This window comes from Larimichthys crocea, chromosome II, assembly GCF_000972845.2.
Source record: "Larimichthys crocea isolate SSNF chromosome II, L_crocea_2.0, whole genome shotgun sequence".
NCBI classification, from domain to species: domain Eukaryota; kingdom Metazoa; phylum Chordata; class Actinopteri; family Sciaenidae; genus Larimichthys; species Larimichthys crocea.
Genome location: NC_040012.1, coordinates 8,698,873 through 8,723,160, shown reverse-complemented (window position 1 = coordinate 8,723,160; position 24,288 = coordinate 8,698,873). Strand labels below are relative to the sequence as shown.

Here is a 24,288-nt window from a genome sequence, read left to right as displayed (position 1 = left end):
AAGAAAAGAACAGCTGAACAAGTTTGGATAACAAAATTAGCCTAACTGCAAAATCACACACACAAGGAATTTGACTCTTGTTCAGTTGTACATACAGGTGTAGACATAAGTACAGTTTAAAAGACAATGGACATGACAGGAAGGCGTAGACATGAACATAAAAACATAAAACAAGTCCTCCATTGCTGGCTGCCACATTGACGTTAAATACACGACTAACACTAATACAGATGATTTAGTTAGTTTAAAATGAGATTCACTCCGTTTGTGTGGATCTGATTTCATTTAAATGCAAAAGTAGATAATTTAGGCAGTTTAAATGATGTGACTACAGGGTTAGCAGTAGGGGTGCATGAACACTTTCAAGTCATAGTAATGAGAGGCTTTGCTGTTCTACTGACACGGTTTCCGAAAATATATAAATCATTTCTGTATTTTCATAAAAAACTGAGACTTCAGAATTTCAATTTGTACTTTTTCTGAACTTTTCCCTGACTGAATGACCTCAAAGCAAGTCTTTGTCTTGCTCTTCTCTGTTTCCATCCATTCTCTAAAACCCTTTTTGATCCAGCAGGGTACCATTTAAGCGTGTGGCTTCTTTATCATGGTAATGTAACCTACATCTGTTGTGCAAACACACACGCACACACACACACACACACTGCTGCAGAGACTAGTGCAAAGGGTTAGCTTATTCACAGTGGTAACCAAGGGTGATAACCTCCCTCCAGATCTGGCATTAATCCACATTGCTGCAGTCGTTGGAGTAACTGGGCCAACAGGCTGAGCCTTCGCATGCATAAGACATCTTATCAACATCTGGGAAGACTTAAGGCTTTACTTGTGTCACTGGCCACGTTGTTCAGGTAGCCTCTAATCCTGGGTTGTTTAAACTTGTGCCAATCTCCCAATCCGACTTGCTTGAACTCTGCTACCAGCGCTGGTCATTTTCTTGGCTTGTGCCTTTGTGTGTGTTCCCTCTTCACCCCTATTTGGACCAAATACAAAGAAAAGACACCCAGAGTTTAATGAACGAGGCGATATGGCAGACTACAAATTAAGTTCCAGTCCGTAACTGCAGTCACGGTCAGCAGCATAAAATTACATGTCACTCACAAAGAACCTCTGGGCCGTAACCCCAATTATTACTGTACGTTCAATTCACAGAGGAGCTTTCTGAGACTTTAATGTCAAGGTTGAAGTTTTGTACTTTAATTACCCTGAAACGAGAGGATGGAGCCAGTGTTCATGTAGACAAGAATTAAGTGCGGTTATTAATCTGCCTTTGTTCTTCCTGACAGCGGAAGAAAGTGCAAATGTAATCAATACAGTAGAACATTAGGAAAAAGCTCCTCATTGACTTAAATGAAGTCTTGTCTTTCAAAAGAACATAGTCATAGCCTTTACTTCTTATGGTGGTTGAGCTGTTTTGGCCCGATCCCTCCAGACTTAAGTGACTCAGATTTGGTCTTTTTCCTGGTTTACGTGCTTCTGCCATGAGTAAATATGCTATGTAGTTAATTTATTTCCCTTTTGGGCTGTTTTTGCGATTGGAAGCTTGTACAAATGAGCGTCAGCACCTCCAAGAATGAGGCCATGGTTCTCTGCTGGAGAATAGTGTAATGCTCCCTATGGGGAGCGAGTTACTGCCTCAAGTGAAGGAGTTCCAAGTATCTCAGGAACTTGTTCACGATTGATGGGAAAATGGAGAATGGTACAGGACAGCTATGGGGAAAATGAATTTTCCAGTCCATCTATGTTCTAACCCTCACCTATGAGGGTCATGAGCTTTAGGTAGTTCAGATTGCGGATACAAGCACCCGAACTGAACTTCCTCTGGTGGGTGGCCAGGCTCAGCCTTAGAGCTAGGGTAAGGAGCTCGGACATCTGGTGGGAGTAAAGCTGCTGCTCCTTAGCATCTAAAGGGGCCAGCTAAGATGGTTCGGGCATCTGATTAGGATGCCCCCTAGGCGCCTTTGTTTGTAGTTGTTCTGGGCAAATCCAACTGGGAGGAGACCCCCGGGGAAGACCCAGAACTCAGAACCCAGAAAGGGGCTACATGGCCCATCTAGCCTGGGAACGCCTTGGTGATCTCCCAGAAGGAGCTGAAATGCTCCTCAGCAGTTGTTCTCCAGATTTTAGTTGCTGAGGAGAAAGATGTCTGGTGCGCCCTGCTTAACCTGCTGCCACCACGACCCAACCCATGGAAGTTTGTATAGGGTGTTTTATTTTGAAAATTGACTGGATTCTCTTTGCTTTTTCTGTGTCTGACTTCCGGCCAACTTGATCTGCTCTGTGCAGACTGTTGCAGGCTGCTCGCGGCCTCCGTCAAAAGCAGAACAGCCTCGGTGGAGCAGAGTGGAGAGATGCTTCTGGAAACAGACTTCACTGCTTCTGGTGGGGTTTGAAACATTGACTAGAATACTGGCGATTAGCTTTGGCATGCAAGGTATGCATTGCATCCGTGCCCAGTGGAATTAAGCCGTTAGAGATATGGCTTTTTGACTTCCTTGTATTAAGTAGAAAAAACAGATCTTGTCTGCAGCGTTTTTTTCTTTGCTGAGAAACGTTGTTTTAATCACGGAGATTAGACAAATGATTATTAATTTTTGTTTCAGCAGTTGTTCTCCAGATTTTAGAAATCATCTCAAGATTATCTTCGTCCTCTTTGGGATATTTTGACTCTCTTTGGTGTCCAAACAATTCAAAACTACTTTAAAGTCTCAATTCAGAGATTTGCCTCCACGTGTTGACTATTGTAGGTGAACTTTGGAACCAAATAGTGACGTGAATGATTTCTTTTTTTAATATCTGGAGTAGGGCCACAACTAATGATTATCCAAAACCAGGAGATGAAGAAAAAAAAAAAAGCAGGAAATCTTCATTTGGCATTTCTGCTTGAAAAATGACTGAAACAATTAGTTGTTTCTGTTATTTAATTAATCACCTAATCATTGCAGCTCTAATTTGTTTTATAAAATGTCAGAATGTATTTAGATGCGTATCACAATGTCGTAAAGACTAAATCAATGTCTTGTTTTATCCAATTACCATGGCAAAATCCAAGAATAATCAACTTTATCATGTGAGACAAATAAACGCAGCAAATCTGAGAAACTGGAATTAGAAAATGTTCAGAACTTTAGCTTGAATTCACATTTTCAACCCCCTAGTAAAATAAGTTTTGAAGGAAAAGTAACATGTTGTGTGTTTTTGTTGTTTACTTGTCAAAATATCCGATTTTAGGAAGATAATAGTCTTGGGTTAATACAGAAAATGTCTGCAGCAACACGAAGGGCGAAACATGACAGACTAATTAATATAAAGCTGTGAACATAAACCGGGCAGTGATTATGTTTGTCAGCTGAGTGACTTAATTTAAACAAAAAATTAAGTAATATATAACTGTAATTTTGAGGAGACAGGGTGACATTATTGTGTCCATCGACTAATTCATTGATCTCCTAATTATTTCAGCTCTAGTTTCAGTATCTCTGAAACGTTTTATTCCCATTTTTTTTAATTTTTCAGATTTAAATAAATAATTTCTCCGGGATCTTCACTGGATCTCGATTTATTCTGTTCTGGTTCTTCTATATATCAATGTTTGTTTCGACAGCCATGGTGTTTAACAACACCTGTCTGATCCATCTTCATGGATTAAAAGATCACACCACATTTTAGGATTAAGACTGGCCTTTAACTCTTTGCTCAGTCACTTGTGAACTTGTGTGAACTGGTAGATAGAGACAGAATGACTGACCGAGTGCCATCAGTACAGGCTGTGAGCCAGAGACAGACCTGCCAAGACGGCAGATTGTTGGTGGTCAGATGGCGTCATCTGGCCCTGACAGTTTCCTGGGCGAACTCTGGAGTTTTGGGTTTGAACATGATGCAGGAGGTGATGTGCCAAATTACTGCTGCGAGGGAATGACAAATACCGGATGGGCCTCACATTGTGTATGTATGAAGGAATGACCAATGGTTGTTTCAATCTGTGTGAGATGTGACATAGTGTGAACGATCTGGGGTGAACAACCTGTTAGTGCTGAGAAAGGTGTGGTTTGTTTGTCCTGCTGTAGCATTGGAGGGTTTGTTTGTGCGACATAGAAAACGTTAGGGCTGCAACTTATGATTATTTTTATTGTTTATTAGTCTAGCTGTTATTTTCTAAACAATAGTTTGGTCTATTAATCATCAGAAAACATTGTGTGTTGCCAACAATATTCATTACAATATAACAATATAAAACAGAAAATCAGCAAATATTCACATTTGTGAACCTGGAATGAAGTTATTTGGCATTTCTGTTTGAAAAAAAAATGACTAACAACATCTGTTAATTATTTTTACTGTCAACTGAAATGTTGAAAAATCTCTGAGGCCAAGGGCATCTTCAGATATCACATTTAATGTGACTCCAAAAGCCAAAGATATAAATTTAACAATGAAACAACAGCAAACACAGAAGGAACCTACAAGTCCTGTCCACTTTAGCTCAATAAATGATATATTCTTTTATTAAATGATTTGATCAATAACTAGTCAATCAAACCATTGGTCATTTGGACTATTGATCAGGCAAGTAAGAAAATTGAAGATGTCATCTTTGGTTTTAGTGAACTGTAATGAACATTTTTCAGTTTATTATAAGACCAGTTGATTAATTAAGCAATTCATGAGAGGGAGCGATGTTGTACTAAATATCAGCATGGCTGTTGTTAATCACAGCCGTGCTGATATTTAGTATAACATCACGACCTTGAGTGTGATATCGCTTTTAAACAACAGTTCTACAAGCTCAATTTATTTATTAACAATAATAAGTAACAACAGATTATAATTTGTTTGTTTATCTAATATTTTTCTAAGGGAAGTAATTCCACAACTGGACTGAGACTGCACTGTTGCAAACTGTTGTAAACACGTCAACATTTTCCTGTAGCTTACTAGCTTTGATGTACAAGTCGACACTGTACTGCAGCCCAGTTGATGTTAATATTTTTTAATCTTAGCCACCTCTGAAAGCCGCTCAAAGCCCAAGTTGTTTGCCTCACGGTGCTTCTTTACTTCTTTAATTTGTCTGATGTTGAGCACACCTGGAAGTATCCAGGCTTCTTTCCTTCTCTTTGTTCTCTTCTGACGACCGGTTATAGTTTAAGTCAAATGTTATTTGTGGAAAAATGTTCTACTTTGCAAAGTTTGTTACAATTTAACGACAGTTAAAGAATTTAAAATACTACATGTTGTGTGTATATATACACTACTATATATATTGTTTTCTATATTAGCACTTATGAAATGACTTAATCAGATTACTTGGTTGAAAATAGCTGTTGTATAATCGAGAATATGATTGGTAGATTAAGTTGCAGCCCAAATTTACTGTTGATTTGAAGGGCTAATTGACTCAAGTGTGTCACAGCAGGGTAGGGATTTAAACATTTTCCACATAGAGCAGGAAAACTGATTCAGTGGGATATTTTTCAAGTTTTATAGAGCAATATAAAATCTGTTGACATGATAATTACCACATTTAAGTCTAGTCAAATGACACTTTTAGTTTTCAATTTTAGCTTTTCTCCCCTGACACACACTTTTCAATTTTAGTGACTTTAAGGAGCATTTATGTCTTTGATTTCTATTTATTTCCCAACATGAAGTATTTACGGTAATACAACTCCCAACCAGTGGGATTCATTGAAGCGTGTTGCACCATTGCTGGATTACATTTGGCAATCCTCCCACTGCACATTGTACTCTTGGCAAAGCCAAACTGCCCATTGGCACAGGCGCCATCCAAAGCCCCAAAAGAGACGGATCAGCAGAGGTCATGTTTAATAAGGAGCTATGCTCTCTGTAGACTTGGATGTGGTTTAGAAGTCCCGTCTAAATAATGCAAAAAGAAGCCTTACAGAATCCAAAGGGGTAGAAAGAAGTATCAGAGTGGAGAGACTGCTAAACAAAGAGTTTGTCTTGCTGAAGAGTCCTCAAGCAAAATACCGAATCCTATTTAGCTGCTTGTTTGTATCTGGCCCTGACATTTTAGCTGTAATTTTAGGAGCAAGTAAAATCCCTCTTTGGAATCAGTGTCATAGTTTTAGGAAAAACCTGTTTCAAGTCACAGCATCCTTGTTTCTCACAACTGAATTCTTGCCCCAGAATAACCAGCTCAGCTCAGCTCAGCTCAGTTTGATCCAGGTTGGACGTGTCAGAGTACCCTTGATCTCAGAGCCATGCTGCTGTAATCCTGTATGTATTTTCTCAACAGCTTCTCCAGACAGTGAGGTGGCAAAACAAGGCATGGCTGTTAGTCTGCTGAGTTTGTGCAGCTTGCCTGGAGCTTCCTTCCCTTTCCGCCCTTGAACCGCTGCCTCTGAGCAAGCAGAAAATCCCTGTAATTGCATTAGTGTTGTCCAACAGAACACTCCGTGCCACGCCCGCTCACTCCAGACTTGGCTTTTTAGCTTGATTTATTGCCTTGACATGTTAGGATTTATTTTCATCCTGTTGTAGAATCGCAGACAACATCAGATATCCTTGACGAATATCCTGGCTTTGATTCAGCCTCCTCTTTTCTCCCTCTCTCTCTCATTGAAGTGTCAGGTTGTGCTATGAAGTCAGGCGATGTGCTCAGTGGGAGCCGGGTCTGGTCATAGTACAGGCCCCTTCCTGAGGGCTCTTGACCAAGCCAGCTAATAAAAGGTTTCAGTGCCTCTGTTATTATCCCCAATGGAAACCTGGCAGTGCTCTGGGCGCCAGCACCGGGAGGCTGATTGCCTCCGTGAACTCAAGAGGTTGACAGACACAAATAGAGCCTGGCGGTTAAGTAAGGGCATTAAATAAAGTGCAGTCAGTTTTTTTCATGAAATGTAATCCCCCTTCTGCTTTAATGCTTGCCTCTGGCCTGGAACTTTCTGTTGTTGAGGTTTTGAAAAAAGGAAATGGGCAGTGGTTGAAAATGTTGCATCTGCTCACAGAGGCCTGCTGTTGTTTTGTAAGGAACCTGTGCTGCTACCGTTGTGTTTGAGGTTTCACAGGTGGTTTTGTGATTGCGTTTCCTGTCCAGATTTGTAGTTTGGTTATTGATCTCCCAGAGGACTGCAGGTTTTTGCTGCTGTTTTTGTTTTTGTTGCAAATTCAACATTACATAGAAATTGGTATTTTTGCAATTTAGTGCCCCAGTTTCAGAGTGTAATTGTCTTAAACATGGACAGCTGTACTTTGTACATCAAACATCAAGCAAGGTCAACAACACAAGACATAGCAGCAGAAGTCCAGCTTGGCGTCTGTCTTTCATTTCACCAAACTCTTACCAATGACTAGAAGTCAGTTCCACTTTACTCCTGTCCGGCTACTTCATGCTCAGTCCATCTCTCTTTTTCTCTTCTTAGCTTCTTCCATCAATGTCCTCTTCAGTCTTTTCGCCTCCGTCATTATGTCCATAGATGCTGCTGAGCCTGGCCCACTTGCCCGGCTCTGGTTCTAACATGACACCGGTTTCTGCACTCTGTCAAGATCGCCCACAGCCTGGGTCTGTAAAACTCTACTTCCCGGTGGTCCGGTGAGATATTTGAGGCAGAGCAGCATAAAACATTTCCTCCACAGAATATAAGTCCATCAAAATCAGTGAAATAGTTGGTGGTGCGTGACTGGGCAAAGTTACAAAGGGCAAGAACAGGTGAATAAAGCATCAGAATGATTTTTTATGGAAGTAAAAGGGCAGCACGGTGGTGCAGTGGTTAGCACTGTCGCCTCTCAACCCACCAGCCTGCTGGGCCTTTCTGTATGGAGTGTGTGGCGCCCGCATAGGTTCTCTCAGGAAACTCCAGCTTCCAGCCCAAAGACATGCAGGTTAAGAGGTTAATTGGTTACACAAAAAACCCAAACCCTAAAATGGCCTTTAGGTGTGAATGTGAGTGTGAATGGTTACCCATAAGCAGTTATGGAAGATGGATGGATGCTAGAAAAGTCACACTATGTTGCTTTAACTCACACACTCTCCACCGCACAGGTTTGCAGCACACACAACAGAGGCTATGACAGAATAGACTCAACAGCTTTATTGTTACTTCCCAGCTTGGACACCTGCTTGTCCTACAGAGCCGTGCGGTTTGGTGGCCTTCAATTCACCTGGCCCCGTTTGTTTATTGTGTCTCAACTTTCACAACGCTTTTGTCCGAGCTCTCAGAGGACCTTTGCAATCCAAGAGGATTAATAAAAATTAAAAAAAAGCTGCGCTGGAAAATGTTTTTGTGGTCAGAAATCAAAGCAGATTTGATTGACTCAGATTTTCTCTCCCTCCCAAAGAACTCCGACCATAGATATTCAGAGTCAGACATGACGTAAAAATGTCTTAAATTCAACATATGCTTTATCCCATCTAACATATCCCATTTGTTCTGCAGCTCTGGAAGATAAAAGCAAATTCCCCCATGTCCGTCTTTTCTTAAGCTTGGCACTGATTGGCATGTAATCTCATCCCAAGAGCCATTTAGGGACGGTTTTTGACTGAGGTGCTTGAAATCACCATTAATCATTCGTCCAGTAAAGAATTATTTCAATATAACACCCAAAATATTATAATTTACTATCATATGTGACAGAAAAAACTGAAAATCCTGACAAGATGATGACAAGTTGATTTCAAAGCTGTGATAAGTCATTCTCAGTTTTGGCCAATATCGTTTTAAAAAAAAATCCTAAATATCGGTCTCAAAAAATTAGGCTACATTGTCAAGTTGGATTATGAGAAATGTAGGATCCAACATTTTTAGAGCTTGACCTGTACGTGGAATGAAAAGTGACTTTTTGACCTAGAATCTCTGCAAATAATGATTGTTTTCATTGTTAAATAACTTTTAATTAATACTTTTTTCAGTCAATAATATTAAAAAAGACCAATAACAGTTTCTCTGTTGTCTTATTTTGTCCAACTATCAGTCCAAACGCACAAAATATTCAATTAATTCCTCAGAGAGGACAGAATGATCAAGTGTTTCTAGTCCAGCATGAGAATCTGGAAGAGGTGGAAGTGAAATAAACACTGTTCTTCTTCCACTTCTTCTTTCTTTTCTTCTTCAGTTGAATGAATTAACTGAGATGTTTTCGTTAAAAAAAAAAGATTTCTCAACACCTAAATTAGTTGAAGAGGCGAATAACGTCTCAATACATTCGTAACCTCAAGATATCTTAGCCATCATCCATCTTGAGTGCTGAGCTCCAAAGAGGACAAGTTCCTTTTTATTGCTGAGCCACTTGAAAATTCAGTGTGCATTTCTGCTTTCTTTCTCCGGCAGCCTCGAGGACAAGTTTCCTTGTCAGACACATTTCTTTAACAAATAACACCTTTAGGAAAATGTCTGCAGAGGCCGGACGTCTGTTAAGTCAAGTGGAGAAGGAAACTGGGGACACTGTTTGTTCCCCTCTTCCTGCAGATGATGTACTGCGTCAGTCTGTCCATCTAATCCTTTCAGATCCTCACATGTATTGCATTCATGTCATATATGCTCAGATTTCACTGTGTGAGCAGTCATGCTGTGTGTAATCACTATCAACGAGAGGCTGTATTATGGAGTTATAGAGGGAGACTATTGAGTTTCAGGGAAAATATCAGTTGCTAAATGTCAGTAATCCTGCACTGGCATTTGGCAAATTGAAATGGATTTTCTCTGGTCGATGTTTTTTCCTCAACAGCCAGATTCCTCCCTGCATTTTGCCCTTCAAACACCAAGAGACAAGAGACTGGGAGAATAATTGCTGTTCTGCTGTAAAGTACTCTACGGTAATTCAAAAATGGATGCATGGCATCTGCTCTGTATTGCATTTGCTGTTGTATTTTGTAGTTTTTCTGGCAAACCGAGTGTCTGCAGCCCTCACTTAAAGCTAGGACATCTGTGGCGAATGGCGAGCAGCAGATTCACGACTATACAGTAGCTTTGTCCTTGGCCGGCAGTGTGGTCTCCCCTGCCCGGTGACCATCTGCGACAATAAGAGCCAGCACTTAAAAACTCAGATATTACTGTAGGATGAGGCTGAAATGTCATAAGCGAGCAGCAGAAGTAATTTTGCTGTGATTGGCTGAATGCCGCTAGATATTCACACTCAATGTTCTCTCTTAATATAACCCCCGACAATAGAAGTTATAGATATTATAGAAGAGGGAACATCGTTAGTCTCCATTTACCCATAAAAGACAAGCGAGTGTGGCAGGTGGTCTGATACATGGAGCTACTGTATCTTTATAGCCAGGCTGTCCCAGTCTTCTCGCTGTGTTTATTCATTTTTTTATTATACAGTTTATTAGTTTTAACAAAGTCCAATAACCTGACAGAAAGCAGCTCAACAAAAGAAGTTATATAGAAAATTACAAAGCGCTTACAACTATGCATTACAACATTAAAAACACAGCTGAGGTGATACGAGCTGATATGAGCACTGTGTTTAAAGTTTTACATTCTGTTTTTCCAACAGAAGAAACTGGTAGACATAAAAAAGTATTGTCACACATAAAACAGCTAATACTGTGATGAGTATCTATCTAAATTCAGACTAGGTCAGTGATATTACCTTAGCATAATCATGATTAGGGCTCAAATTAATGATTAGTTTTTGATTATTTACTTTGTTGAAAATGCCTGAAAGTTATTTCTCAGATGATCGACAAGTAATTGATTATCAAATCAATATCTCAATATATCAATATCCAATAACATATCAAAATAGTTCCAGAATAATTTTCTGTTTTCTATTTTTTTTGACTACCTGATGCGCCTCTAATCGTGATCAGGCCTCGTGTTTCTGATTCTTGGCGTACTCATTTGGATGTCTTTGCTTTGTTTTGTTACACTTCTGTTGTAGTTCTGCCCTTTTTCATGACTAAAACGCCTTCACAAAGACTGAAGTTTCTCCCTTGTTTGGAATATACTCCTCCACAGCGGAGCATCAGTGTTACTTTTTCTTTCATACATGTTTGTTGTTGTTGGCACACATCAGCTTTAGAGCCTCAGTTTGAACAGAAGAAAGAAGAAATGTACGAAAAAACAACAAAAAACACTTTTAACATACAACAACAACATCTGAATTTCAGTGCAGTGCAGAAAATGAAACTATTTAAACTTGTATTAACTTTTTTTAGGCCACTTGGGGGCAGTAGAAACAAGTTGTGAAACATTGACACACATGCTGTTAAACAAATACATCTTGTCTCTGTTTTTGGTCTCAACCCACTTCTAAGGGAAATATGTGGTTCTTTAGATGCTAAATTATCCAGTTTCTTCACCATTTAGTGTTAACTTTGTTTGTCTGGTGTACGTTGTATCCGTGATGTCACCCACAGGTTTCTGAAAAGATGTGGTGAAGCTCAGCTCAGTGTGGTGGCTCTGGCCGCCTCCATATTCACAGTCTTGTCTCTGCGGCCTGCTGGCTAATCTAAAAATGGGCAAAGACGTAAATTGGTGGACCTGAGGCGCCTGGTTGCTCAAACAACACCTGTAACAGCACCCACCTGTCAATCAAAGCGCCACGCTCTTAATTATGCATAACTTTAAGCCTTAATATAATTTGAACATGTGAGTTCAATAAAAATTCACCCTCAGTACAGTTGACCAAAACTGTTTTTAGTACCAGGCTGTAAACATGTTTATTTCTGCTGTGAAGTTGGACATTTTAACATGGGGACTTATGGAGACTGGCTTGTTCTGTAGCCAGCCTCAAGTGGACGTTTGAGGAACTGCAGTTTTTGGCACTTCTGCGTTGGCTTCATTTCACACCCACAGTTGGCTCTTGGTCTGAAACAACATGACATAATGAGAGCTGTGGCACTGAACCGTAAACAGTAAAGCATTTGCTGTAAAACCAAAACAATGAGCTGAAAGATGCTAAAATGCTCCGTAGAACTGAGAGGATAACTCTCTGTGGGTTTGCAAACCTCAATGTAAAACCTCAACCTTAATATAAAAATACTAATAATCAATAATATAATAGCAGCTTAAAGGTTTAAACCATCATGCTGAGATAATGTCAGATAAGTACAAGTTGAAAAATATCCCTAGTTCGACATCTCTGGAACAAAGCGGCTGTATGTCACCAACCTGAGACAAAGCGTTATTAAATGAAACAAAGAGCCCTGTCCAGGGAGAAACAATTGTTTTAAGTGCTGTGAGGAAGAAATAGACATTGATGTCTCCACACAGCAGAGAGACGTTATGGCAGCAGAATAACTTACAGTCAAACATCAAATCTCAATATCTCAATGCTTTGTTTCTGACAGGTAGACTCATTTGACACACATATATGCAGGTTATCATCTCCTCAAAGTCAAACACCCAAAAAAACAAACAAACAAACAGCTTTTTCTTTTCTCACTTTGACAAATTTCTTCACTTTCTGAAGAGTGTGAGCGTCAACCTACGCAGCAGAGCACGGAGCTTCACCAAACTCACTTTCTGTGAACATATGGCCGTGTTTTTTTAGTTTTCTTTGCTCCCTCATCCCAAAAGTTTTCTGGATCCAGATGGAGAAGTGAATATTGTGTGAGTGTTTAATCCTTCATACTTGTGGGGATTATGTTCCATTTGATATCAGATATGCATTAGTCAAATGGGTTTTGACTGCTTACCCATCCCACCCATACACTGTGTAAAAACACATTCACATTGCATGCACTGATTAAGGATTTGCAGTATTGTTGTTTATAGCTCTGTTTCCTCCTTATTGTTACCCCCTGCAGAGTCTCATCCTCATAAAAACAAACTTCAGGGCCAGATTAAGATTCTCTGTGATGCTCTCTACTATAATGATGTAGTATCATGCCAACAGAGCAGATTAGTGTTCATTTGACCTGGATTGAAGGATTTTCTTTACACATGTCACCGCCGATAAGGTTTATACAGCGGAAGTAGCGTGCACAGGGGGTATCAAGGGTATCAGCATCAGGATATTCCGTTATTATACAGGAGGAAGGAAACGTTGTCCATATCAGGAGTGATTAAAGCTTCATCTGCACAACAAAAGAAACTTGAAAATGAAATCCGTTGAAACACATTAGCTGTTAAATGTTGGCTGGTAAGATTTCACCATTTAACTAGTAAATGCCAAATCACCAGACTCCAAAGCACCTTTGGAGTCTGGCATTTACTAGTTAAATGGTGAAATCAGTTGAAACAGGCAGGGTGTTCACAAACATTTGCTGTTTATCTTGGCCGGTAAAAGAGCTCGAACATGTCATTTGTATAACAGTGAATCAAATGGAAATCAGACAGTGTGTTTTCATGTGTACTTACAAAAGGTCAGTTGAATAAATGGTCTTTGAATGGGGCCCAAGACCACCTCCTCCATGTGGTCTGAGCATTTTGTGATTGGATCACTCATGACGCGTGTTAATGCCAGGGGTAAACAGTTACAACAGACCGTCAATGTGCAAGAACTCTGGCTCTTTCTCAGTTTACTAATATTTTGGGCTAATGCTCATGTCTTTAAGAAATAGATTGTGTGCGAAGTTTCAGGAAGTTTAAAAAAAAACCTCTTTAAAAGTGATCTTAAGTAATTTGTATTGATATTGATAAATATAATTGTGAAAAACTAGGTTTCCTCCTTATTGTTACCACCTGCAGAGTTTCATCCACATAACAAACAGATTGTCTTCATCTTATTCAAGCTTAAAAGCCATTTGGATCTGACAACAACCTAAATTCAGTAAAAAGTGATTTTATACAGAGATGATTGATTCTGAAAAATATTTTATTAACCCAACCTCTGACAAACAGTCTGGGAAGTCAAATGTAAATGAATGAGCTGGATTGTTTGCCTTTGCAGAGCAAACACTCAGTCTTGCATGAAACTTGCTCTGGTGTCTCTGAGAACGCATGAAATGAAAAATGAACCTCCTGCTGCTGAAATCAAGCTGATTAACACACTGTAACTCATTAAAAAAAAAAGAGTGAATATTTAAAAGGCTTCTTCAGATCAGAGAAACTTCTCTGATCCTTTTTTATAGATGTGAGGCGGTAGCTGGAGCTCCTCTGTTCCCATCTGGGTGCCACATGACAACTGTGTGAGGTGACTGCCCCCTCTGCTGGACTCTGCCGGGACCAGCAGGATCCGAACCTCTCAGACGAGCGATGAACTCGTGCTGCAGCTCGTTCAGTCATACCGCTGCAACTTCAAAATCTACTGTATTTCTCTGACTCTGAATGAACGCAGCATATATAGAGACGTTAGTTCAACTCTACGTCAGTTTATTAATGCAGTGAAACAATTAAAGTGGCTCAGTATTTCTGTTTTATGGTACTTCATACTTCATACTAACGTTTCAAAGGTAAACATTGTACGTTTACTCCACTACATTTATCTGAAATGTGAAGTTACTAAAATACTACATATTTTGCATATTACAGATTATTTTACATACAAATCATATAGGGAGATTCCAAAACTTGATGGATTATTCAGTGAAATAAATTCTGGTTATTATAGTCTGCAACTGAAGTTTTATTTTTTTATTATTTCTTGTGTAAAAATATTTAAATTCATTTTTAACATACAACTTGTTTAAAATGAGCTTGTAGTGCAGTGACTGCTTTATTCGTTCTTGTTTCAATATACATATTTCCACGACAAATAAATTAAAAACAGGCAGGAAAAGAAGTGTGAAGAAAGACTTGAATCCCTTTTTTTTTTTTTGCAGATTTAACAGCCAAACACACAAGTGGATAAAATTAGCTCCTTCTACTTGTGACTGGAATAGAAAGAAAACAATAACGTATCCGTGTTATGAGTAGAAACCCAAAAGACTAAGGGTAAGTAGCTCATGAAGTAAATGAATCATGCAGTCATAAACCTAATATATATGCAAAAACATCTACAAATTATATTAATTCTCTTGCACGCTTCCTGTGGCAGTCGGAGCTCCTGTGGGTGAAATTTGGATGGGAACTTGTGCATGACTGTGTTGCCAGCAGCAAAGAGTCAACCTCCTGGAGAGTTTACTATCTTATACTTGGACAACTTTCGAAGTGAGACCTTTGCTGGAAATATGACACAAATTAAGTAATGTGTCTGGACCCCAATCTCAATTTCAAGAGTGGCTCTTTTGTTTATGCTCCTGTCTCCTTCCCTGGAGAAGAGCACTAGGGCTTAAAAAGAGAGGAGGAAGAGTGAGAGAAAGACTCTGTAAATATTTTCTCAAACGCCTTAATTGAAATTGGATTTTAAACTGCTCGCTAGACCGTGGTGGCAAGAACCGAGTGCCAGGGACAGGAGTGTTTTTGCATTGCAAATGTAATTTTGTGTTTTTTTTTTTTCTATTATTTTTTTTTTTTTGCCTATTGCCCAGGAGGCGCTTGAAAAATAGCTACCAGATATGTTTTTTCATGAGCCATTTTCTTCAGGTTGAGCCTCTCATTATTCCAATACCCATTGCAGATAGCTTTTTGGATTGAACTCCTGTGTGGTCGTGTTGTTTACTGAGCTTGAGCGTGAATCTTTGTGGGAAATTGTATTCTCTTCATGCCTTGATAGAAACTGATGGAGTTGAAATTTTGATTACACAATATATATATAGCTAATGTGCTTCGAGTTTTCATTCATCACGCAGTGATGGGGCACTACTTGTTGATTATTCTGTAGTTTACAGATTTATTCCTTATTTGGTGTACATTGATGTAAGGTAACTGCTGCAGTGAATGATATGGAAAGTAATTCAGACATTTATTTTCACCTGTAGATACAAATAATGAGCAGCAGCAATAACGGCCACATCCTCATGCAGGATATGGTATTGGAGGAAGAATTCAGATCCTTTCAGTAAAAGTTCAGCAGTCAAAATGTTATTTAAAGCAGCTATAATAGATATGTGCATGATAACAAATGACAATGTGATGAGCCAACACAAACTTATCAACTGAATCTGCAGCTCTGCTCAGCTTTACAGAGATTTATAGCAAGTTTCAGTTTGGTTTTTATCAGTCCGGCCCAAGCAGCAACCTACGTGGCTGTGAAGTGAAGCCAACACGAAAGTGCCAAAAACTGCAGTTCCTCAAACATCCACTTGAGGGTGGCTACAGAACGAGTCAGTTTCCATAAGTCCCCATGTTAAAATGTCCAACTTCACATCAGAAATAAACATGTTGACGGCCTCGTAGAAAGAAATTTTAATGGCAACTGTACTGAGGGTGAATTTCTAGAGTCATTGGAGCCAGCTTCAAGTGGCTGTTTGAGGAACTGCAGTTTTTGTCACTTTGTCATTTTTACACAACTGCCACTACGTCATCACCTTTAGTGGACGAGGTTGCCATCAATAACTTTCTGCTAATTTCCCCTCTGATATGTAATCTGGTCACACAGCCTCACTGCAGGAGAGACTGCTGGAAAATTATGGCTCTCTCGTGTCTTGGGTCCCAATGATCCCGCACAGCCTGTCTGCAAACTCAGATCAATACCCCCTCAGAGTAGGTTTTAGCACCTTTAAAAATAGCCTCCTCAAAGCTTTAGGTGGGTGGGTGGAGGGGTGGTGTTAAATGAAACGTCCCCGGGATACGGGCATAAGTGGCACTGCAGTTAATGGCCATCACTGTCTGATTTGATGATCGCAAACAAGGTCATTGCAGCCTCATATGGAGTCATATTCCTCAAGCAAAATGTTTTAACATTGACCGAAAGCTCTAATGTTGAAACTTTATAGTCGTTCTGCTGCCTCGCTGCTGTGGGTGTGTGTGTGTTAATGGTCCCCATTTGGTCTGGCGTTCCCCTACTCCCCTACTGTACTCCTTCCTCAACGTCGAGCCTTTCAACTATTCTGTCAGACGGCTCAACAGGCCGACTACTGATCGCCCTGATGGATGAGAGAACGAGGAGCGGAGTCATGAGTCTTACACTCGAGCTAGTGGAGGTTCAGCGCCCCACTACGCCCACGCGGAGCAGTCCAATCGCCTCCAGACTTTGACACATCATTTCCCTTGTGATTTGTGACCAGATTGAGGTTGAAGGAGACAAGGAAATTTTCTGTCCTCATGAGAGCAGATGGATGTTGCAGTGCAGACTGAGCCGAGGGTTGTTTCGGGTATTTTTCTCTCTCTCTTCCTCAAGAACCCTCTTGCTGTATAAGGGATTGGTTTCCATAATGGACTCATGATGACTAGCTATTACAGAATATTTTCAGAAAACGACCTGCTACTTTTTCTTTTTTCTTTTTTTCGGTTAGACATGCAACAGACCGTCCTTTTAGGAAAGTTTTTATTTTGTAAAATATTTCAAGCACAAAGAGGAAAGTGTGGATTTCCCATTTGTCTTCTTTGTGATGTTTCATACAAGATCAAAGTTGGGACCCTTCTGTTTGTGATCAAAGATGGGCGGTAATGTCATGAAATGATGCGTGATGTAACATACATGCAATTGGTAAAGTGTGATGGGCTTGTCAGGGTAGCAAATGGTCACCGTCTTTTTCATCACACCCCCTTCCCCACAACCACCACCACCACCAGGCTCGCATGTTTGATCTCATCTCGGAGAAGCCAAGCCTCCAGCGCCTCCCTTGGGACGTTTGATGTTGGAGATCAGAGCTCGTAGTGGTGCAGGTACTATGGAGGCTTCACCGTGCGCCGTATCCAATCTTCTCACCATCAGATAACTTCAAAGACTCTACGAAACACCACCTTCCTGAAAAAAATCCAGAGTTTCCCACCAGTGTTGTCTGTTAGATTAGCAGCATGTTATTGAAGTTGCTGAAATCTATCATCACCCCAGGCTCTGAGGTGTCGTAGCGCACCACAGATTTTTTTTTTTTTTATCTGTCTGATTCTTTCTGTCTTCTGGGCATTGATCTCCAGCTCTGCCAATAGCTTCTCCTCTGTGAGACCTTTCCTCGTCCTCCATCTCTTATCCATTATTCATCACTCTCAGCTCTTTCTGCCAAGCCATAATACCTCTTACCTCCAGACGATCATTTTGCTATTTTGCAATGTATGAAACGACACCCAGGCTGTTGCTTTCTTGGTAGAGATGGCAAAACAGAAAAGTAGATTTCCATATTTTTGCACAATGGCCGAGGTCTATAATCCTCTGACTTTAATAAAACTAGACTTGGGTTTTGGTCAGACTGCAGGCAAATCAGATTTGTTTCTCAGATCAGATATTTGAGACAGACTGTCCGCACTGTTATTTGCAAGTGATCAGATCAGGTTTGTGCATCCAGACGGCTCTGGTGCATGTCTGGATTTGTTGTTGTTGACGTGTTTCATGGTTCGAGCGCCTCAAAAGACACTTTAAGATCTGATATGAGCTGTCGGAGCATGCGGACTGAGATGCATCTGTATAAATCCAGGTGGAATCATATTTCAAATCTGCAAATTTGACTTGGATCTGACCTGCAGAAATTGCTTTCCAGACTTTCTAAATCAATCTGGATATTCCAAAAAACTTTTGGGGCATAAATCTATGTTAGAATGTTTTTAATATAAGATGTAGCCTTTAGGTAAACCAAGCAACCTATGACCTGTAGAACATTTGTTGTAGTCAAAACGTCCTCTGTCTGGACAAGCAAACCTAATAGGGAGCTGCTGTACGTTAGAGGGAGAGATGACATAAGTTTCAACATAACATAACATAACATAACATAACATAACATAACATAACATAACATGTAACGATGGATCAGAGTTCATATTAAAGTGCCTTGGACCTCAGATCTTGGACTCTTCTTGATGCATCTAGACAAACCTGGTCCATAGTTTGGTCATCCAGGTCATCTTACGTTCCAGAGTTCAATCTAGAGCAATTAGACATGACATGACAAGTCTTGTGGACTTGGTTGTAGATTTACAAGATCTACAGCAAGTCTAGTTGGCCCAGATTTAACTCTCGGTCTGGACCAAAGTGGTGCACAGACTTGCCTTCCCTGGAGTTGGAGCAGAAAAAAAGTTATAACTTAACCGCGTGCCATGTGAGCTTTTTCGAAAATTATGATCAAGAGTCAATCACACTAGAAAGAGTGACAAGTAGAAATTGTGTGCGCCAATTTGCAGAGATTAAGTGTTAATCTCAGCAAATTGCTATCTAAGGGCTTCACAGAGATCTTTTAAACACCTGATACATCTGAAGTGAAGAGAAGAGGTTACCGTGAGTCATCTGTGTTGAATAGAAAACATAGTAATCGAATTAACACTTTATTCCCTCGATGCTATAAAGCCGCTCCGCTACTTCAGAAGTGTCTCCTCGCTGTAAGAGTGTTCTCGTATCTCTGTCTCACTGGTCAGATAGTATCAAAGTGACTCGTGATGAGATGCAATTTTATAAATCCTCCATAAATTCATCTGCAAGAGATTTTACACGGAAGGATGCTCTTTTTTTTCACACGACTACTTTATGCTGATGCACTTAAAATAGATTTTTATCTTTATCTTATCTGAATAACAAACCAGTCTGTCACTGAGACTGCCTTTTGTTGTTTTCAAGGGATTTGACCTGTTGTTATGCTGTTTATTTGTTGCTGTGATTTTTAAATGTGTTGTTTTTTGCAGTATATTCAGCTTGCCTTAATGTGCATAAGTATATTTGTTGTTGTCGTCACATAATATACAGTTGCGACTGCTGACAGATCTACGATGCAAAGCCTTTTGTTTACTCTTCAGTTCAAGCTATTAAACTTCTGACAATAAATAACTAAGAATGATGAATGATGATGTTTTGATGTTTTAATTTGTCTTTGCTGCACTTCTCAGATTTGTCATAAATACACTTACTTTCCCTCCCCACAGAGGAAGTTGTTGATCGGCGCCAGTCTGATCGTGGCAGTGTCGCTCTTCGTGGTGGTGGTGAACTACTCGGAGAAGCCTTACTTCCTCCTGCAGCCGGTGTTCGGTCAGACGTTCAGCAGCCACTGGATGTTCTCCAAACAGCCGTACAAAGCCTTCAAGCCTCACCTGGGCTATGTGAGCATCCCCAAACAGGAGGTGAGAGACACAAATAGACAAAACACATTAAAGATTTCTGTTTATAGATAACTAGACTCGATATGAGCTCCTATTTATCAATCATTATGTAGTATGATGAGGTTGCTAATCATATTTAGTTTCCTCTACATGTAGAAATATGTTCATCTTTGTGTTGCAAAGTTTCTTACAATCTAAGATAGATGATGACTGTGATTAGTGAAGTGAAGTCATACATGCACTTATAAGTCTCAGTGCTGTTATTCTCCATATCAGCACTGATTGATTGATTGGCAGGTTGTTGCCGTTACAGATGGCTTATTCGAGCACCCAGGCCTCATTTGGCCCGCCTCGGGTCCGCCGATGATCCACGTCTTTGCCCATTTTTAGATTTAGATTTAGAGTGTCAAAACATCTCGGAACAACAACACTGAAAAACATTCAAAAAGCCAATAATCCATGAGCGATAAATTATAAAAAAAAATTAAAGTGATAATAAGAAACACTGAGAAACTCATAAAAACCAGAAACTCTGGCTTTAATATAGTTTGAACATCATTTGCAGCAGTAATAATTTTTGAAGATGAAATCATTTACATCCAGTATTTTACAATGAACCTTTTTACATTTGTCATATTAGTGTCAGGTAACCTTTCCTTTTATGGTACCTTCATATTCTATAACCTCTTTTAACATTAACCCGCCGTTGCACAGCGACGCCTTCGATAATGAAGGTGTATTCAGATGCACTCATGCAAAAAGCACTGCACCTCCTTGAGAATTTTCTTAATTCATTATCTCAGGTTCTCCGTGATGGATCTGAAAACGCCTGTTTGATGTCTCTTGCGTGCATTATTTCTTTGTAATTCCCGTGTCCGTGATCCTATTCTTCTTCCTTCAAACAGCTCTGTTGCTGTGTATTCCCCGCACAATTTATGGAAATTGAAATATCAAAGCCTTTTAATTCCCACCACATCAAAATGTAAAAACCAAGCTGTGTGTTTGTTGCTCAGGGAGGCAGTCGGTGAAAACTGAAATTGTGCTCATACTGGTGAATATTGGGTAGTCACGCAGGAAAATTGTATAATTTGCTCATATGAGACGTATGCAACATTTCCAGCTGACGGGTAATGAGGATTGTGTTTTCGCTTTGAGTTGAAATACATCTAGATTTGTAGTAGCGATGGATGTATTGGTCCTTCATGAGAAGTGGATGCCTTATATACAGCAGGCTGATATTGGCAGATTAATGTGGAGCGTCATCCTCTGCCTCCGGAGAGTTTGATCCACACAACATGGGCCCAGAGGCAATCACGTTTTACACCAATCTCTACGTCTGCACCTCCTTCTGCCTCCAGACAAGCCTGCTTAAATCACCGCCCCTCTCCCCATGGAGATTTATGCAAATCACTGGAAAGACTGGCAGCTTCCGCAGAATTAGGCTGCTTTTCAGCTCAAACTCCCCAACCAGTGAGCTCTCTATGGCGAATCAGGAGAGGCAGTGATTGGCTTAAACGTGAGTGTCAAAAGTGTTCAGCGCGCTCACCGAAAATTACTGACAAAGGATGGACTGTATTGTCGAGGTCTGGTCAAGGTGATAGTCTTGTGCTGGGTGTCGTAAGAGATTATGTCCGGAGTGAAAGCCTGCTGCGTGAGCTGTCGGCCTCTGTTAAGCACACAGCAACGCCTTAAGAAGCAGTAATATTTCTCCTGGACAGTAAGGCAATCTTACATGAGCCACAGTAAGGTGTCATTTGAGGTGTTATAAACCTCTTGCAAGCATGTATAATGCATAACCCCGTAGCAGGGGAATGGTCTGCCTTATTTTCCTCATTTGATTGAGTCTGCCTCCAGGTGTGATAAATTGTTCCCGCTCTGCTTTTCAGGAGAAATAGAAAACATTTGTCTTGTGGCACTTTACATTCGTACCCCTGGTCTATCACAGACGGAGACAGAAACTCAATATTTTCATTTAGACCTAAAAAATTTAAATCCAGGCCCCTTTGAAATGCGTATACTGGCCAACAAGAGAGGAAAGTGCTTCTATTTTTGGTTTGCTTTGTGGATAATTTTAATGAGAAATCCTCTGGCCTGCGTTGCACCAGCTGTTTGTAAAGTTCTTTCTAAGTTCATCGTAACCACCAGCTAGTTTTACACTGTGAAGCTTGAGTTAGCTGATGAAGACTTTAAAGTTGTGTAAATCAGTTGCTATGAAACATATGTAGCACCTTAAGATCAAAATAAATAAACTGTTAACAGAAAGTCTCTTTGTTATATTTATACATGCATAAATGGAGAGAATATGAAATATTTTTAGTATATGCAGAACTATATTTACGGTTTGCTGTTTGAGCTTTGAATTTTCTGTGTATAAATATATCCTTTAAATAGTTTCTACAATGGAACGAAAACCCAGTATCCATGGCAGTGTTGTAGTCAAGACCACCTAAACCGAGAACAAGTTATGACCACGACCAAGGCACAAGACTAAATCAATACTGTGTCTCAATTCAGATACTTCCATTAGTACACTTCTATATAGTAGACTATGTACCCCATGTGTTATGGAGTTTTCTATCCTTAGGTTACATAAGGTCATGTGTGGGCCTTGAGGTCCTCGGCAGTATTAATTGTTTGGCTTTGGTTGGGAACAGTAGGTGCCAGTCTATCTCAACACTGTGGTGGCCAGGGTTGAAGAGACCTATTGCTGCCTTCCTAGTCATAATAGAAAGCTTGCCGTTGACGGTCCAATCTGTGTAAACAGACATCTTTGTCTCCAGACTAGAATGTGTTGACAATAACACCTCCATGGGTAAAGACATTCTCTTTGACTAATTCTGGGCGTGTAGTATTTGTGGTGTTATCTTGGGGTTTAAAGTCGATCCACCGGAATGAGTTGGGCAGAATGTGAGACCGACTCAGGCACTTCTGATGAACTTTGAGAGTGTCTCTAATTCTCTTTGGCCAAGCGTCAATAAATAATACAGCATAAGACATCAGAGGCTCCTGAACACTTTCTTCCTTCCTGACCTCACCATTGACCTTTGACTTCAGCAATTTCTCCACAACACCATGTACTTCCTGTCGTAGTGCACGTATCCGCTAATCTGTTAGGGTAGTGTTGTATCAATAGAAATGACGATTACAGCATTTTAGTGCCAACATCTGACTGCCAAAATCTAAATATAAAACATATGTAGAACTTACGTTTGTTTTTACAATATCGCCCCTAACCGCTGCCATTTTTACAATGCCAGGGTTCATCCCCATTTCACTTAATAGTGTAAATGGCGATCGCTGAGGGCGCAGCTAAGTTTGAACTGAACAAAAGCTGATTTGACCAGCTCCTGGTTCAAAATGCTATGACATATGAAGAAGACTAAAAGTGTGTCAGAATGTACTGAACCAAATTGGTGATCAACCAAACGACTAATTGGCTAGCATTGGCTAGCACGGCTAAAAACAAAGCAAAAGCAGCAGCTTATTTAATTTTAGTTTCAGACATGAACCATATTTTCCTTAAGTATAATGTGTGTGTCCCAAGAGTAGCATTTTGAATTAATCACTTTTTCCCCGTGCAGACAGCTCCAGCTAATCAATGAATTTTTAAGCGCCATAACACCGGGACTTGGCACGTTAATGTAATTATTATTGCTTACTAATTAATCGTGTTTAGAGCATTTTAATGAATGTGAAGGTTAAGTTCACACCCCAGTGCTATGATTCAACGATGACTGCGTTCCCCACATTAAGCTGCTTTTAAAAAAAATAAAAATAATAACCCACTTTATTTTTAACACACTCATGCATTACAATTTTAGGCTTTGAGTAGATTTTGTACTTATCAGAGAGTGCCAAAATTATTAGGATTATAAAAGTGCACTCTGTTTGCGATTACTGCACGGCACACTGAAACAGCGCCGTCATGAACATTAAACTGAAACATGAATCACTGCTGAGAGGATGAAGAGGCCATAACATTTTATTGATTTACAGGATGTAATGTTCAGACTAGATCCCAGCCCTATATACTAAATGAAAACGTTCCAGTAGGGTTCTTATTTGTTAGATGAGGTTTTATACACTTCCTCATTGCATGTAAAAGTCATTAGCGTTCAGAGGAAGCTCTGCCATATTTATCTTTGTGACCGTGAACTGCTCAGATGCTTGTTTTTATTTTAAAATGAACCCTAATTAATGCTGGAAACATCTTTTCGAGTACAACCTCAGTCTCCAGATCTTTGCAGCTCTACTGGGGGCAGCTGTGTATTAAAATGCCTTGCTCAGGAGCTCAGGAGCTCCTCGGCGGTTTCATTTCTAGTCACAAGCCCATGTTTGGTCTGACATGCAGTTAGCCAGCCAG

At 40.0% G+C, this 24,288-nt stretch overlaps 1 protein-coding gene across 2 annotated transcripts in view; it reads left to right on the top strand.

Annotated features, from left to right (window-relative positions):
• Nucleotides 1–24,288, top strand: part of st6galnac3 (ST6 (alpha-N-acetyl-neuraminyl-2,3-beta-galactosyl-1,3)-N-acetylgalactosaminide alpha-2,6-sialyltransferase 3) — a 77,671-nt gene that overhangs the window by 5,051 nt on the left and 48,332 nt on the right. Inside the window, exons 1-2 of one of the 2 annotated variants that reach the window (XM_027289943.1) lie at nt 14,705–14,798; nt 19,752–19,946. In XM_027289943.1, the coding sequence (XP_027145744.1) occupies nt 19,878–19,946 (69 nt within the window). In that variant the 5' untranslated portion in view covers nt 14,705–14,798; nt 19,752–19,877. Of the gene's footprint in view, nt 1–14,704; nt 14,799–19,751; nt 19,947–24,288 lie in introns of those variants that run through there. The other variant, XM_019266293.2, reaches the window with a different exon arrangement.